The 17,500-nt window shown below is 40.9% G+C and overlaps 2 protein-coding genes across 9 annotated transcripts in view; one reads left to right on the forward strand and one right to left on the reverse strand.

The window, feature by feature from the left end:
* Positions 1 to 17,500, reverse strand: part of LOC123508910 — a 57,887-nt gene that overhangs the window by 40,159 nt on the left and 228 nt on the right. Inside the window, exon 1 of one of the 7 annotated variants that reach the window (XM_045262925.1) lies at positions 17,310 to 17,443. The exons of 5 other annotated variants lie outside the window; for them this stretch is intronic. The gene's annotated coding sequence lies outside the window, so the exon portion shown is untranslated. Of the gene's footprint in view, positions 1 to 17,175; positions 17,195 to 17,309; positions 17,444 to 17,500 lie in introns of those variants that run through there. One more of the 7 variants, XM_045262931.1, reaches the window with a different exon arrangement.
* The window catches only part of LOC123508914, a 10,531-nt gene continuing 10,475 nt past the window's right edge, over positions 17,445 to 17,500 (forward strand). Inside the window, exon 1 of one of the 2 annotated variants that reach the window (XM_045262939.1) lies at positions 17,445 to 17,500. This exon is cut by the window's right edge and continues 101 nt beyond it. In XM_045262939.1, the coding sequence (XP_045118874.1) occupies positions 17,445 to 17,500 (56 nt within the window). The other variant, XR_006676033.1, reaches the window with a different exon arrangement.

Below are 17,500 nucleotides of genomic sequence, written 5' to 3' on the forward strand. Positions count from 1 at the left end.
TACTACTACTACTACTACTACAACAACTATTGTTACTATTACTACTACTACTACTACACAAACAAACAAAACAACACTCCACCACCACCACCACCACCTTCTCATCACCTGGACAGCATTGCAAAGACACCAAGACCACTAGAGCTTAACGGGCAGTGGATCAAAGCAGGAGACAGCATGGCAATGATGTGAGGCCACGTGAGGGGCGACCACCACCATCACCACCACTACCACCACCACCACGAAACTCACCTGGCGGAGTGACGAGTGTGCGTATCTCGAGACCAGGCAGCAGGAGAGGTGAAGGAGGATAAGAAGTGTGTGTGTGTGTGTGTGTGTGTGTTCTCCTCACTGCACATGGCAACTTTGAGGCTAACAACACTACCAATTGTCTTCCTGTTCCTCCTCCTCCTCCTCCTCCTCCTCCTTCTCCTCTTATGATGATAGCCACACACACACACACACACACACACACACACCAAGAACCTGTTAAGGGTACCAATACATCACTTTCGTACGCAGACTTGAATTTTTTTTATACTATTACTACTACTACTACTACTACTCCCCCCTCCTCCTTCCCCTTCCTCTCCACCTCCTCCTCCTCCTCCTCCTCCTCCTCCTCCTCCTCCTCCTGCTGCTGCTGTTGTTGCTACCGTGGCCTTGCGTTCTCCCTTCCTACGCCGTACGCAGAGAGGCCCCCACCCACAGGCAGCCTCTTGGCATTTAGACAGCGCCACTTCCTTGCTGCCCACGATAGAAACTCGAGGCGGCCACTGATGTGCAATGATGAGTGAAGGCAGTGTGTGTGTGTGTGTGTGTGTGTGTGTGTGTGGGCTTTGTTGCGGTGGTGAGGCAAAGGTTTGTTGTTGTTTTTGGTTGTTGTTGTTTTGATGGTGGTGGTGGTGGTGGTGGTGGTGGTGAGGGTGTTGCTTTTGTTGTTGTTGAAAGTGGTGGTGATGACATCCATGCAGTAACTAGTACTTTTCTTACTACTACTACTACTACTACTACTACTACTACTACTACTACTTCTTCTTCTACTACTACTACTACTACTACTACTACTACTACTACTACTACTACTACTACTACTACTACTAAAAACTACTTCTACTACTAATACTAATACTACCACTAACATCACCACCACCACCACCACCACCACCACATCACCACCACCACCACCACCATCACAACAACAACAAGCAACAACAACACGAAAGGTAACACGATAATGAACTACACTTTGAGGAAGAAAACGGGGAAAACGACTAATTGATGGACTGACTGGTGCAAAAACAAGGAAAGAAAGAAAGAATGAATGAATGAACGAATGAATGAAGGGAGGAAGGAAAGAAAGAAGGAAGGAAGGACTGGAGGGAGAGAGAAAGAAGGAGGGAAGGGGGAGAGAGAGAGAGGCGGAGAGGGGGACAAAACGGGGGAATTGCACGATGCTCAGCAAAGAGGAGGAGGAGGAGGAGGAGGAAGAGGAGGAAGAAGAAGAAGAGGAGGAGGAGGAGGAGGAGGAGGAGGAGGAGGAGGAGGAGGAGGAGGAGGAGGAGGCGGTGCATGAAGACTCCATGACATTGCATTTCATGACCATCTTCTATTTTTCTGCACGCACTTTTTTTTTCACCTCCTCTTTATCTAATCTTTTATCTTTTCCTCCTTTCTTTTCTACTTCCGTGTTCTTTGTTCTCGTGTGTTTCGTCTCCTCTCTTTATTTTCTCTTTCCTCTGGTGCTTCATGTTATTAGTATTGCTTTTTTTACTCTTCTTTATCATTTTTCTCTTTGTTTTGTTTTGTTTTCCATTCCATTCATCATATTTTCTTTCCTTTCCTCTCTCTCTCTCTCTCTCTCTCTCTCTCTCTCTCTCTCTCTCTTACTTCCTTTTTATCTTGTACTTTTCTTTCTTACATCTTTCCCACCTTCTTACTTCTTCCTTTTTTACTTTTTTTAATATCTCTCTTTTTTATCTTTATTTCTCTATTCCCCTTTTTCTCCATGCTTTTATTTTCTACTCCTCTTCTTCTTCCCTTCTATGCATTTATAACTCCAAACATCTTTATGAATCATGTTTTTCACTTCTTTTCTTTCTCTCTTCATTCTTTTCAGTATTCCAGTTGATTCTTCTTTCTCCTTCTCTTCTTTTCTTCTGTCATTCTTTTCTCATATTTTTCTATATTTCCTTCCTTAAAAATAGTATTCTTAAGTCTTCCATTTCTCTCCTCCTCCTCCTCCTCCTCCTCTTCCTCCTTTTTCTCTCCCTTCCTCCTACCTTCTCGTTCATTCTTCTTTCTCCTTCTCTTCTTTTCTTCCTTCATTCTTTTCTCACATTTTTCTACATTTCCTGCCTTTAAAAAATTCTTAAGTCTTCCATTTCACTACTGCTCCTCCTCCTCTTCCTCCTCCTCTTCTTCTTCTTCTTCTTCTTCTTCTTCTTCTTCTTCTTCTTCCTCGTGGTCAATCATAGCGGGTCTCGTGGAAGACTTGGGTTCAAACACTCCTGCGCAGGTTTGGTCAGTTTGTATTATTATCATTATCCTTTCTTTCCTTCCTTCGTTGCCTATTTTCTTCTTTCTTATTCCCAGTCCCGTTCTTTGTTTATGTCTCTTTGTTTCCTGTTGTTGTTGTTGTTGTTGTTGTTGTTGTTGTTTCTTTTGCGGTGGTCAGTCTTCATTTTAGCGTTACTATCGTTTTTGTTCTAAGTTTCGTTCTCTCTCTCTCTCTCTCTCTCTCTCTCTCTCTCTCTCTCTCTCTCTCTCTCTCTCTCTCTCTGTTGTTGTTGGTTTTCATTCTTGTATATTTTATTTTCTTATTATGTTTGTTATTGATGTTCTTATTATTCCTATTTCTTCTCTTATTCTACATGTTGTTCTTCATTTGTTTTCTATTTTTCTTCATTATTATTGTTGTTCCTCTTCTTCTCCTCTTATTTCATCTACTAGTTTATTCTCAGTCTTTTCCTTTCTTCGTCCTTGTTATATTCAGTCTTCATTTTTTTTCATCCTTTTCTCTCAGTTGTTACTTTTTATCATTTGGTTTGGTGTTCGCTTACTCCTCTTTACTCTTATTCCATTTTTCATCCAACCTTTTTTTTCGTAGTTTTTCTCTTCCTTCTTCGCCTTCTTTCAGACCACCAAACCGCAGTGTCAGTGATAACCCACCTACACTTTTTTATATACAGTCTTTTCTCGTGTGTGTGTGACCGGCTGGTTATTCCTACCCTATCAGGTTCCTCTTCCTCCTTCTCTTCCTCCTCCTCCTCCTCCTCCTCGTCCTCTTTCTCATCCTCTTTCTACTTCCGTGTGAAATCTAGTGCTTTCCATCGCTCACTCAGGTAATTAAGTATTGGCTAGGTTAGGTTAGGTTAGGTTGGGTTAGATAAAGTTAGGTTCTTTTCCTTCTCCTCCTTGTCCTCTTTCTACTTCCGTGTGAAATCTGGTGCTCTCTATCTCTCAGTCAGGTAATAATCATTGGTTGTATTCGCTTGGGTTACGTTAGGTTAGGTCAGGTTGGGTTAGATTAGGTTAGGTTAGGTTAGGTTAGTTAGGTTAGGTTGGGTTGGGTTGGGTTAGTTTGGGTTGGGTTGGGTTAGGTTCCTTCTTTACCTAGTGCACCTCGTTCTTGGTCACTCATACAGTTATACAAGGTAATACAAGGAGCTCCAAGTCACTATATAAAGTAGTATTGATAACTCTAATGGTTCTAAGATAGTAAAGGTGGTAACTGTCGTGGTTAGTCAGTTAATAGTCTTTGGTTAGGTTAGGTTAGGTTAGGTTGGGTTGGGTTAGGTTAGGTTAGGTTAAGTTAGGTTAGCTTGGGTTGGGTTGGGTTGGGTTAGCTTGGGTTAGGCTAGGTTAGGTTAAGTTAGGTTAGCTTGGGTTGGGTAGGCTAGGTTCCTTTTCCTCTATAGTCTATATCCTATTGCATCTCTTTCCTGGTCACTCTTACAGTCATACAAGGTGAGTATAAGGACCTCTATATAAAGTAGTATTGATGACTCTAATGGTTCTAAGGTACCAATGATGGTAGTTGTTGTAGTCATTAGGTGTGGTAATTGATTATTGTGATTGTAATGGCTTGGTTCTTGTTCCTTTGGTGATTCTGAGGAAAAGCAACTGTTGTGGTTCTGAGAGTATGTTAGAGACAACTGTACTGCTTCTAAGGACGTGATGATGGTAACTATTGTGGTTGTGAGGGTGTGATGGTAACTATTGTGGTTCTGAGGACGTGATTGTGGAATATAGCAGCTGTAGTGGTTTTCGAGGGTAAAAATAGTAATCGTTGGGGCTCTGAGGACTGTTGTGGCGGTAACTGTAGCGGTTCTGAGGACGTGGTTGTAGTAATAGCCGTGGCTTTTGAAGAGGACAGTTAACTGGATATTTCACTAACTAAATACAACTTAAACATAAAAAATTAACTAAATTATATAAAAAAAAGAAAAATATAATTAGACAAATGCGTAAATGATGATAATGGCGATGAAGATAATGATGATAATGATGATGATGATGATGATGATGATGATGATGATGATGATGATGATGATGATGAGTAGAGTACATACCAAGGATCGAGAATGTCACACTGACGGGAACACCTGGCCAGTACGTGTCCCACCTGGCTAATTAAGAGGACAGGTAGCTGACAGGTAAGAATGAGTAATCAGCATTAGTAATCTCAACATTTTTCCTATTTTTTACATCCTCTTTTTTCTTCTCTTCTCCTCATTTACTTATTTATTCATTTTCTCTATTATCTTCCTACTTCTTATCCTCTCTCATCTTTTCTTCCTACTTCTTCACATCCTCCTCCTTTTCCTATTTTTTTCACCTCTTCCTCCTCCTCTTCTTCTTCTTTCTATATTTAAGTCGCAGAGAACGGAGGAATTAAGAAAAAAAATGGATACTGGTTTGTGATGCAACTTTTGGGAGAGAGAGAGAGAGAGAGAGAGAGAGAGAGAGAGAGAGAGAGAGAGAAAAAAAAACGCTAGAATAAAGGCATACATAAAGAAAAAAAAAAAAAAAACTAAAAAACAAGACGGATTAATTAATGGATAGATGTCATAAGGCGCCGATGAAAAGGAAATGAAAAAAGGAAAAGATAATGAAGGGGAGAATGAAAAATAAGGAGAAAGAGAGGGATGAGAGAGAAACAAAAGAATTACAGCATTAGAAGATAGAGAATAGGAGAAGAAGGATGAGAGATGAACAAAGGATGAGAGAGAGAGAGAGAGAGAGAGAGAGAGAGAGAGAGAGAGAGAGAGAGAGAGAGAGAGAGAGAGAGAGAGAGAGAGAGAGGAGAGAGAGAAGACAGGAAATGAGGAGAGGAAACCGGTACAAGAAAAGGAGGAAAAGGGAGAGAGGGAGATAGTGAGGAGAGGGAAAGACGAGAGGAAATAACGGAAGGAGAGAGAGGGAGGGAGAGATGACCCCTAAGAGAGAGAGAGAGAGAGAGAGAGAGAGAGAGAGAGAGAGAGAGAGAGAGAGAGAGAGATGAGGGATACAAGGAAGATAAAAATGAACAAGGACTCTCCCCACCAAAATTTCCTGCCGGCGATGTGAAGCCAGAGAGAGAGAGAGAGAGAGAGAGAGAGAGAGAGAGAGAGAGAGAGAGAGAGAGAGAGAGAGAGAGAGAGAGAGAGAGAGAGAGAGAGAGAGAGAGAGAGAGAGAGAGAGAGAGAGTCAGCAATAAACCGAAGTAAACCACCGGAAGTTCACAGTCTGCAATTCTCCCTCAGGTCGATTTCACGTGTGTGTGTGTGTGTGTGTGTGTGTGTGTGTGTGTGTGTGTGTGTGTGTGTGTGTGTGTGTGGACGACAGGTGTTTCAGTGTGCGTGGATGTGGAGGCATGTACGTCCGAATATGTACGTATGTAGCAAGTGGATAGTGACAGGTGTGTGTGTGTGTGTGTGTGTGTGTGTGTGTGTGTGTGTGTCCACGTAAGCCACTTTTTTTAGCCTGTGGGCGGTCCTAGGTGCCAAATGCACACACACACACACACACACACACACACACACACACACACACACACACACACACACACACACACACACTGCTTTCCTACGACCACACTCCCTCACTCGGCCGGCCATCACTCCGACACGTGCAGAGGAGGAACACAACGGAACACAAAGGATGGACAAGCAGCACCAGACCTCTTGCCCCTTACGAGATTGTCTTTGAAGTTCAAAATGGTGAAATATGGGAGAGGTAAGATTGTATAGACGAGAAGGAGCAGGAGGTGGTAGAGGAGGAGGAGGAGGAGGAGGAGGAGGAGGAGGAGGAGGAGGAGGAGGAGGAGATGGAAAAGGACCACAACAACGATTACAATGAAACAACAAAACAAAAAAAACAACAACAAAAACAACAGCAGCAGCAGAAGAAAAGAAAGGAATGAAGTGAAGAAGTAATACAGGAAAGGAAAACAATAATAATAATAGAAGAAGAACAACAACAACAACAACAACAAGTAGAGAAGAAGAAGAAGAAGAAGAAGAAGAAGAAGAAGAAGAAGAAGAAGAAGAAGAAGAAGAAGAAGAAGCAAAACCACAAAACACGAAGGAAAGAAAGAAAAAGACCATTGACTGAATCTTCACTATAACAAACCACATTGAAGATTGATTTCAAAGCCACACACAACACAACGCAACACAACACAACAACACAACATAGCACAACACAACACAACACAACACAACACCACAACACACAACAACCATCATCACCACCACCACCACCACCACCACCGCCTCGCCTTGCCTTGCATAACACACCTCTCTATAGGAAGAAAGAGAGACGGGGAACACCGGGAGCAGTATTAAAATTCTTACGCTTCACTGTTCCCATAGCAAGCTCCGCCCTCGTACATGTTTTTTAGTGATTGCTGTACGCCCGTGTGTGTTTCACTGTTTGATCTGCTGCGGTCTCTGACGAGACAGCCAGACGTTACCCTACGGAACGAGCTCAGAGCTCATTATTTCCGATCTTCGGATAGGCCTGAGACCAGGCACACACCACACACCGGTACAACAAGGTCACAACTCCTCGATTTACATACCGTACCTACTCACTGCTAGGTGAACAGGGGCTACACGTGAAAGGAGACACACCCAAATATCTCCACCAGGCCGGGGAATCGAACCCCGGTCCTCTGGCTTGTGAAGCCAGCGCTCTAACCACTGAGTGTGTGTGTGTGTGTGTGTGTGAGCCATTATGCTAATTAGTGGTGTAAACATATAATTTTACGCTTCATAATCCAAAAATGTTTCCGATAATACGTCAAATTGGTGGTGATGGTAGTGGTGATAATAATAATAATAATAATAATAATAATAATAATAATAATGACAATACACTTAATATAACCACTTCATGTACAATGCATTCGCTATCCTGTTCAAAAACCCTTAAATTTCAAACACAACCACATGCATCAAAACATTTTCCTCTCACTCACCCTCCCCCTGACCCAGACACTATTATAACCACCACCCTTATAACTCTCCCAGTATAAAGAAGAAAAAAAAAAAAACAATAGAAACCACGTAAAATTGTTCTGTAGTGTATATATGAATAAGTAAGGCCTGAGATGTCTCCATAATACAAGACTTCGTTCCGACAAGGCTGGGATATTGATGCCTCATGTGTATATATATTACAGGTACGTTAGTCTGAGATAACAGTGGAGTGGAATAAGTGCAACAGTGGTACAGTGGAAACCTGCGTGCTTTGGGGTCCGAGGAGTCTCCAAGCGCACTGGTTCGAATCCTGTCCACGGTCCGAGTGTAGGTTGGGCTTCCTCACTCGGGGCAACGGTTGTCTAGCAGGTGGGCTTTGAGATAGGAGGTACCTCAAAAAAAGTATCCCCTTTAGCACATAAATTCCTGTGAAAAGCCCACATGGTATAAATAAAAGAAATAATAATAACTCTGGCACAACACAACACTTGCATCTCTCCTTCATTATCTCCCGTTAGAGGTCACAGCAGCGCCTCAACCCTCAACACCATTACCACCACTTACATTTCCTCATCAGTAAAAAGCAAAGTAACGCAATTTCTAAGCAAGTTCAGTTAAAAATTCTGTAGTTTCCTTCTCTGTCACGTCTCCTATCACGGTATTCTTCAACAGTGAGTGCTTTTTTTCTTACTCTCTCTCTCTCTCTCTCTCTCTCTCTCTCTCTCTCTCTCTGTTTAATGCTTCCATCTTCGTCTTTAACTTGCTTACCTTACTTGCTTTTCCTGTTACCTGTCTTATTGTGTCTAGCTGTACGTTGCTTCCTGCCTACCTACCTACCTGCTCCTCTCTCTCTCTCTCTCTCTCTCTCTCTCTCTCTCTCTCTCTCTCTCTCTCTCTCTCTCTGTGTGTGTGTGTGTGTGTGTGTGTGTGTGTGTGTGTGTGTGTGTGTGTGTGTGATTATTATTATTTTTGGATCGTTCTTTCCTGTCTCCCTTCTAAGCTGTCTTTAGTCAATCATCCTCTCTCTCTCTCTCTCTCTCTCTCTCTCTCTCTCTCTCTCTCTCTCTCTCTCTCTCTCTCTCCCAGATCGTCAGCCAAGCGATAATCGGAACAGTTGTCAAAAATTCTTGTCACGTCTTGGTGATATTCAATAATTATTACTTTCTTTTCCCCTTTCTCTTTCTTCTTTCTTTCTTTCTTTGGTGTTTTCTTCTCTTTTACTATTACAATTTTTATTTTTACCGCTGTTTAGTTCTACTTTTACTTCTGCTGCTGTTGCTACTACTATTACTACTACTACTACTACTACAATCACTACTGCTACTACTACTACTACTACTACTACTACTACTATTACTGTCACACCTTCTTGCTTTCTCTCATTATTTTTCCTTCTTTTGCGGTCTATTTGAAAGTCCAGCGCTATGTCATTCACGCACACACACACACACACACACACACTCTCTCTCTCTCTCTCTCTCTCTCTCTCTCTCTCTCCCACCCTATACACGCGGTATCACGTGACGTAGCATCCTGTGTGTGACGTCACGTGACCTTCAGCCAATGTAGGTCTTTCCCCTCCCACACCAGCTTATGAACCAGCACGCATTACTGTACCTGCGCAGTAGCCGGTAGTAGTAATAAGAGTAGTGGTGGTAGTAGTGGTGGTGGTAGTGGTGGTGGTGGTGGTGATGGTGGTGGAGGTAGGAAGCACAGGTAAGGGAGAGGGATGGGTTATATGATAGGTGGGGAAAGTTATAGCAGTAGTAGTAGTAGTAGTAGTAGTAGTAGTAGTAGTAGTAGTAGTAGTAGTAAGTAATAGTAGTAGTAGTAGTAGTAGTAGTAGTAGTAATTGTAGAAGGAGTAGTAGCAGTAGTAGTAATTCATCAAATACTTTCGTTCAAAACTTATTGGTATTTTGAGAGAGAGAGAGAGAGAGAGAGAGAGAGAGAGAGAGAGAGAGAGAGAGAGAGAGAGAGAGAGAGACGCAGTACTGTAATGACTCGGTAATTGAACTCATGGTGACAAACGCACGTACAAAAAAAAAAAAAAAAAACGTACCCTTACACACACACACACACACACACACACACACACACACACACATTCTCTTAACTCACCCAGCGCACACCAGCTTGCCTTCGCTACTTCCTGTTTACATACCGCTTACTAATATATCCATCCTAACCCAGCCCATCCTGAACCAGCCTAAACCAGCCAACAGAAGCTCATAATGCGCAAACTATCCTCTAATACTCTAAACTAACCCAGACACCGGGTGAAGTTACCTGAACAGCTTATTAGGAGATACACACAGCGGGAGAGCACTTGGTTCATTTATCGTTCAGGTGCGTTGAAATGACGTTCCTGCTCGCTTACGTCAGACACTGCGCATTGGTAAGGCAAGGGTGACGTGACCTGAACCTCTCATAACTTCAAGAATACACGTGGAGTTTGTGTTGCCGGAGACTAAACAAACTGGATTGATAATATGAGCGTTCTTTCTTAAGCCACATTCTCATCTGTAGCTGCGTTTCTGTTAATCATTTAGGGCAAAAAAAAAAAAAAAAAAAATCCAGTTTGCCAGTGGTAGAGATGAAAGATTAGGAAACTACCAAGAATGCCAGTTTTACTTTAGTTTTGCAAGATTTCAAATAGTTAAGAGAATTTGAGTAAGAAAAAAAACAATACAAAAAACAATTAAAATATTCTGGAGTTCACCCTGGTAAGAAACGAAAGAATAATAACAAAGAAAATTACTAAGAATGCCAATTTTTTCCTCCTTTTAGTTTTACCAAGATTTCAAACAGATAGGAGGATTCGAGTAAGAAAAAACACTACTCCAGCAGAACACAGAACCAGGTAAAGAATTCTAGAGTACACCAAGGAGAGAGATGAAAGAATAGGAAGTTACTAAGATTGTCATTTTTTCCCCTTTAGTTGATTTCAGATAAGAGGATTTGAGTAAGAGGACACAATACTTTAACAGAACACAGAACCAGGTAAAGAATTGTGGAATACACCAAGGAGAGAAACAAAAGAATAACCATGAAAATACTAAAACAATGGCCAGTATTTCATATTTTGTTTTAGATATTTTAGATTTTTCAAGATTTCCAAAACACAAAAACGACTTGAAACAGAAAAATAAACACACCACAATAACAAAACCCAAAACTAGTTGAGAAAATTCCACGAGTTTAGCATTGAAAGAGACGAGAGAAGAAGAAGAAGAAGAAAAAAAAAAAGAAGAAAAAACAACAACAACAACAACAACAAGATGAAGAAGAAAACTGACAGAAAGACTTTTAAACAAGCCTCCCAACCCAACAGATCGCACAAGACGGCGAGAGAAAGAACTAAACAGAATGGAAGTGAGGAAGGTTACAGGCTACTCTAACTACTAACAAGCGAGGGTCTGGTTTGCACGTACATAGCTCAACCATCTCAGGTCTAAGGCGGTTGGTCGGTATAAATTTAACATACGTAACTGGTTTGTGCTGGATTGGCCTCATATGGGGGGATGGGGTGGGGGAGGAAAGAAGTGAGTTGAAGAGAGTCCCGCCCTGAGAGAAAGAGAGATGGGGGGAAGTGGGGGGTTAATGGCAGCTGCATTGAAGAGAGACAGGAAAACACGCTTGCAGAACACTAAGTAGAAAAATATGATGAATACTAAGTAAGGACACAGAGAAAGAGAGAGAGAGAGAGAGAGAGAGAGAGAGAGAGAGAGAGAGAGAGAGAGAGAGAGAGAGAGAGAGAGAATGAAGATGAACATGATTCGAAATACAATATATGAAAATAATGAGAGAAACTGCAAATCTAGGAAGAACGTGAATGAAAATTATGAAAAAACAAAAGATAAACAACAGAGAGAGAGAGAGAGAGAGAGAGAGAGAGAGAGAGAGAGAGAGAGAGAGAGAGAGAGAGAGAGAGAAGCAAGGCGTAGCGGGAATCCTGCACCACAAGATAGGTCAAGGTTGACAGCCTCTGGTTTCCCTCTGAATGTCCCGCACGCAAACTTTTCCCTTTTAAGATCAAGTCGAGTGAATCAGAACTTCTTTAAGTAGAATCAGTACCTCTTTACATCAAATCAGATCCTCTTTAATCCTTTCACTGCTAATCAATCTCTTAGGACATTATGTTTTGCGCTAGTCTTATAAACGTTCTGTAAATTGGCAAAGATTAAATTAACTTTATTTTTGTTCTTCATCTTTATGTTCTTTCAAACAGTTTATTACAGTTGTCTCGAGGTTAACAAAAGGTGCCTTCGGGAGGAAAAGGATTAACCCCTTCAGTACCATGACGAGTTTTCATATATTACTCTTACTACTTGTTCATTCTATACAGCTTCAGAAACATATGGGGATTAGAATAGTGAAGACTCTGGCCATTAATCTTCTGACCCCCAAAGACCCTTACTAATATACATAAAATCGTCTAATCACATCTAAAATTCATGGTAAAAAATGTGTCTCAGTACTGAAGGAGTTAATAGAGCACCAGATTCTCTTCCCTGCTTGATAGGATCAAAGTGCAGGTATCGTGTGTCTCAGTACTGAAGGAGTTAATAGAGCATCAGGTTCTCCATTCTAGTTAGGATCAAAGTGTAGCTATCGTAACACTAAAGCATTGTTTATATCTTATCAAAAACTCATATATCTAGATTTTCTTCTCATTTCCCGCAAAGATTTCTCCTTAAGTCAGAACCTTTCGATTAATTTTCTAAAACATATTTTGATACACATTATACATATTAGAGTTCTCCATTTTTTTCGCTGTTGAATCGCTCACGATCAAAACCAAAATAAGAAAATGTGAAATCTAAACATCAAACAAAGATTTATTGAAGCAAAACTAAAGGAAAAAAAGGGGGAAAAGAAAAAGAAAAAGAAAAAGTATTTTGATAATATGTAGCTTTCTGAGAAGCTTAACGTCTAATAAATTCATCATAAACTCAAATATCAACAAGAAAAAAGATAATAAACAGACAAACAAAAGGTAAATAAGACATATAAACTTTCAAACAAAACAATCAGCAAACAAAAGGACAAAGTAATAAACAGGTAAACCTTTCATAAACAGCCTTCTTGTCCTAAGCTAACCTAACCTAACCTAACCTAACCACCTATCTTGTCCTAACCTAATCTAACCTAACCTAACCACCTATCTTGTCCTAATCTAACCTAACCTAACCACCTATCTTGTCCTAATCTAACCTTTCTTAAACAGCTTTCTTGTCCTTACCACCATGACAGAGACGAGGAAGAACAAGAACACAGACAAAACCATAAATCTCACACCTTAATTCTCCTTCCCCTTCCGTACACACGTCACCTCGCACCACAGACACAAAGTTCAATGTAATGTGTTGACTGAAATGACAAGAACAGTAAGGAAGAATCTCAGCCTTTATTGTTTAGATTTACGTAACCTTGAGTGGGTGGAGTTTATGTAAATATGTTGAGAGAGAGAGAGAGAGAGAGAGAGAGAGAGAGAGAGAGAGAGAGAGAGAGAGAGAGAGAGAGAGAGAGAGAGAGAGATAGACGATAGATACATAGACAGATACAACGATAGATAGATAGATAGAGAGAGAGAGAGAGAGAGAGAGAGAGAGAGAGAGAGAGAGAGAGAGAGAGAGAGAGAGAGAGAGAGAGAGAGAGAGACGCAAACAGGTTACAAAAACAGGCTTGCATGCAAAACATACTTACAAACAAAAAGAAAACAGTTAAACGGACAATACATACAGACATACACAAAAAGACAAGTAAACAAACAAACAAACAAACAAACAATTAAACAGAGAAATAAACAAAAACAGATAAAAGACAGAAAAGGAAAGAAAGACAAAACAGAAAGAGTAATAAAGAAACATAAAAAAAAGAGAGATAAAGAAAGAGAGAGAGAAAAAAACTAAATCATAAAAAATAAATAGAGAGAGAGAGAGAGAGAGAGAGAGAGAGAGAGAGAGAGAGAGAGAGAGAGAGAAAAACAAAACAAAAACACGCCAAAGTAACACACGAGAAACCAGTTAGACTCACACTAACTAATTAATCATACACCACCACCACCACCACCACCACTACACCTGCATTCTCCCACACCCTTCCCACCTGTGTACCTGTATATCTGAACCCACGTGACCTACAAAAGACGAACGAAGGTGAAAGGAAAGTGGAACGATGCACACGCAGTAAACGTTCCGAGGAAGAAGGCAAACAATGACGAACAGGAAGAGGAGGAGGAGGAGGAGGAGGAGGAGGAGGAGGAGGAGGGAAGGAGGGAGGGAAGGGAGAGGAGGAAAGGAAAGGAAGGAAGGACAGGTGATGCCGCACGTGTTTTGAGTGAGAGAGAGAGAGAGAGAGAGAGAGAGAGAGAGAGAGAGAGAGAGAGAGAGAGAGAGAGAGAGAGAGAGAGAGAGAGAGAGAGAGAGAGAAAGCCAGAAAAAAAAAGACAGCTGCAGTGACAAGGATAAACAGTTGGAAGACAATAAAAACATCCAAGAGAGAGAGAGAGAGAGAGAGAGAGAGAGAGAGAGAGAGAGTATCGCCGCCTAGTGTTGCAACTGTACCAGGTGTAAGGAAGGTGAGTCACGCCTGAGGAACTTTTGACTCACATCCTAAGGTCTTCTCGTTGCCTTCGTCAGGTAAAGGTATTTCTCACACTGATCAACAACTACGCTACTTTCTCCCCTTCATCACTAACAACCCTGGACGTTTCCTCTTGTTTTGCTGCCACATCCAAATATCACAGTGGCCGTATTCAGAAATGCTGTTCTCTCTCACCACGACTATTTTCCAAGGCCACAGTGATGACTAGCGGGGTTTTCAAGAGTGTTTCTCCAGTTAATAGTGCAGAAATCTTGTCAATCTACCTCTAGAACCGTAAAAACACCTTAAAAAACTCGTGTAAATTTCAATAAAGCCTTTTCAAATAATGGAAGTGAAACGCAGAGGTGTTTGAAAATATGGATCTTTAAATTCACAAAAAATCTGTTCCTTTTATCATTTCTTCTCAGTAACTCTATAAATCTTGTACATTGGTTTCAGTGTTTCAGATTGTCGTAGTGAAAGAGTTAATTGAATTGGGAAACAAGGTGATGACAAGCAGGTTCATTCTTTCTTTCGTCTTGGTGGCACTTTGGTAAAAGTAGTAGTAGTAGTAGTAGTAGTAGTAGTAGTAGTGGTGGTGGTGGTGGTGGTGGTGGTGGTGGTGGTAATAGTAGTAGTAGTAGTAGTAGTAGTAGTAGTAGTAGTAGTAGTAGTAGTAGTAGTAGTAGTAGTAGTAGTAGTAGTAGAAGTAGTAGTAGTAGTAGTAGTAGTAGTAGTGATGGTGGTGGAGTTTAGTCTTAAATTTTCCGTGTGTGTGTGTGTGTGTGTGTGTGTGTGTGTGTGTGTGTGTGTGTGTGTGTGATTACCACACAATTACCCACCAATGCCTGAGGGAAGCAAGACAAACAGCGGAAATCCAAATAACACCCGTAATGAAAGAGAAACAAGCCAGACCAAGGCCTCAAAAACACAAATAAACCACAATAAACCAATATAGAGATGAGAAAGTAAAAAAATAATAATAATAGAGAAATAACTATAGTAATAAAAAAAAGTAAGCGAGTAGAGTAATAATAATAAAGGCAGCAATAATAAAGATGAACTCAAACTACGAGAAAAAAAAAAAAAATAACAGGACTGGTAATATTGCTTTTAATGCAATCTCATGAAATTGAAGATGATTTTAGGCAGGTGGAGCAATTGAAGATGATTTAGGCACGTGGAGCAAACGACTTCAAATTTAGAACTCTCTTGTCATCAAAGTTAATCAAAGGAAGGAATGTTCGCCGAATTGATATCCTGTACAAGATAAATAAATAAATAAGTGAATAAATAACTCAATAAATAAATAGATAAATGAATATAAATGTGTATAAATGAATAAATAATATATGAAATTTTGTAGGGGGGAACGTGAGATTCGTGGAAGTAAACTTGCATTTCGATTTATATTCATTGTGTGTGTGTGTGTGTGTGTGTGTGTGTGTGTGTGTGTGTGTGTGTGTGTGTGTGTGTGTGTGTGTGTGTTCCCTCGGCCGATGTAAGACCAAATTAACACCTTGAGGAAATTCCGATCTATGGAAGTCCCTCCTGTCCAATGAATATAAACTAACATCACGAATATACCAAATTTCAAGCAAGCCACGTGTGTACCGTGTAATAGCTTTGTATACCATGAACCTGCTTTGTATACAAGGACTCACACACACATATACACGTATCCTATTAGTCATGCATGTTTATCTATCTTCTTTTATGTTATCGTACTCAACCTTGATTCCTTCCCCCTTCTGGAGATTATCGTACATAACAAAATTTTCCTATTCGTGTTCCTTCAGCTTAACGGACATCCCTCCCCTCCCATGTTTACCTATTGTCAAACTTAATCTTCTGTATTTCCGTCCACTATACTTTTTTTCCTCCCTAAAGCTGATTTTAACCCCTTCAGTACTGGGACGCATTTTTTGCCATGAGTTTTGTGTACGGTTAGACTATTTTATTGACATAGGAAGGGTCTGTAGAGCTCAAAAGATTAATGGCCAGAGTCTTCACTATTTTAATCCTCACCTGCGTTTCTGAAGCTGTATATAATCATCAAATAGTAAGCAGAATGATTATGAAAACACGTCATGGTACTGAAGGGGTTAATCCCACTACAAGTGATATTTTTGACGCATGGTATCAAACTCATCGAAGCATTTATCTACTTTCATATTGCTACTTGTCACATACTTTCGCTCATTAGGATCTTATTCAAGCACCGATCTTAATATTTCGCATCCAGTCCTCTTAAGGCAGCATATCATATTTCATAGAAGACGTCTAGCTCACAGAAAGATAGATTTACTGATAGAACTATTTGCTTTCTAAATGTTTCGTTCAGTATCATCCCTTTCCACAACATTTCCAGCCTTCGTGTGATGATTAAGGCTAAGAGAATCATTTTCCTTGCTCACTTCAGTCAAGAGTTTCATTTCGTGTACGTGAGAGACCTCGATTACTCGTTTTCTCTGTGATTCGAAAACAATACTGTTGCATAACGCCCACCCTCACATTCCTCCTCGTCTCTCAGCCAGCCAGCCAGTTCAAACTTTTTTTTTCTTCCTCTTTCTCGAAGGTTTCGTTGAAGATTTACTGTGAATTCCTTTTCCTTTCGATTTGAGATGCTAAAGAGCGTTTGCATATCTCTTAGACATCCTCTCTATCACTTAATAGGTAACTGTGTGCTTAGAATATATAAAACTGAGGATGGAATTAAAATAATGTTGTTAATAGATTGAAGGTTTGACTGGGTATGTTAGTTTTAATTCACTCCCAGCTTATTTCGTCACCTGGAGTTACTTTTACTGAATATGAAAAGGGAAACGGCAACAGAGGCAGCAGAGGATTGACTTTTAGGAAATATGAGAGACTGTGGAGGTCAGAATAGGTTACGAAATAAGAAAAGAGTCGAACAGAGTGACATAAGAGTAGAGGACAGCACTACACAGGCTGCATTCAAATTCTCACAAGCACTTTCCATCATGAACCACTTACTTTGACCTACAGTAAGGAAATATGGTATCAATTTGGCTATAGACTGGGAATAAAGGTTTAATAGAGTGATATAAGAGTAAAGGGTAGACAAGACAGGCTGGACTCGACTCGCCACCAGTACCCACCAGTCAGCCAGCCAGTCAGCCCACCGCCCCAGCCCAGCCCGCCTTGCACAGTTGCCAGTTTATAGTATAGAAGTCTCGGCACAGTCTTGCAACACAGGACACGCACACCAACACTCCCCGACACAGACACACACCTGCTGCTCCCCTCACATCACCCATACTCCAGACAGGTGTGGGCGTGCAGGTTAATTAGAGTCACACATGTAGGGGCGTCCAGTGTGGCGTGGCGGGATCACAGGTAAGGCAGGAGGAGTTCGGTAGTTTCAACAATGGCAGGCTACACAACTTCCTCTGTGAATTACATCGGAGCGCGCACTTCACAACA

The sequence above is a fragment of the Portunus trituberculatus genome, chromosome 25, assembly GCF_017591435.1.
Source record: "Portunus trituberculatus isolate SZX2019 chromosome 25, ASM1759143v1, whole genome shotgun sequence".
Taxonomy (NCBI): domain Eukaryota; kingdom Metazoa; phylum Arthropoda; class Malacostraca; order Decapoda; family Portunidae; genus Portunus; species Portunus trituberculatus.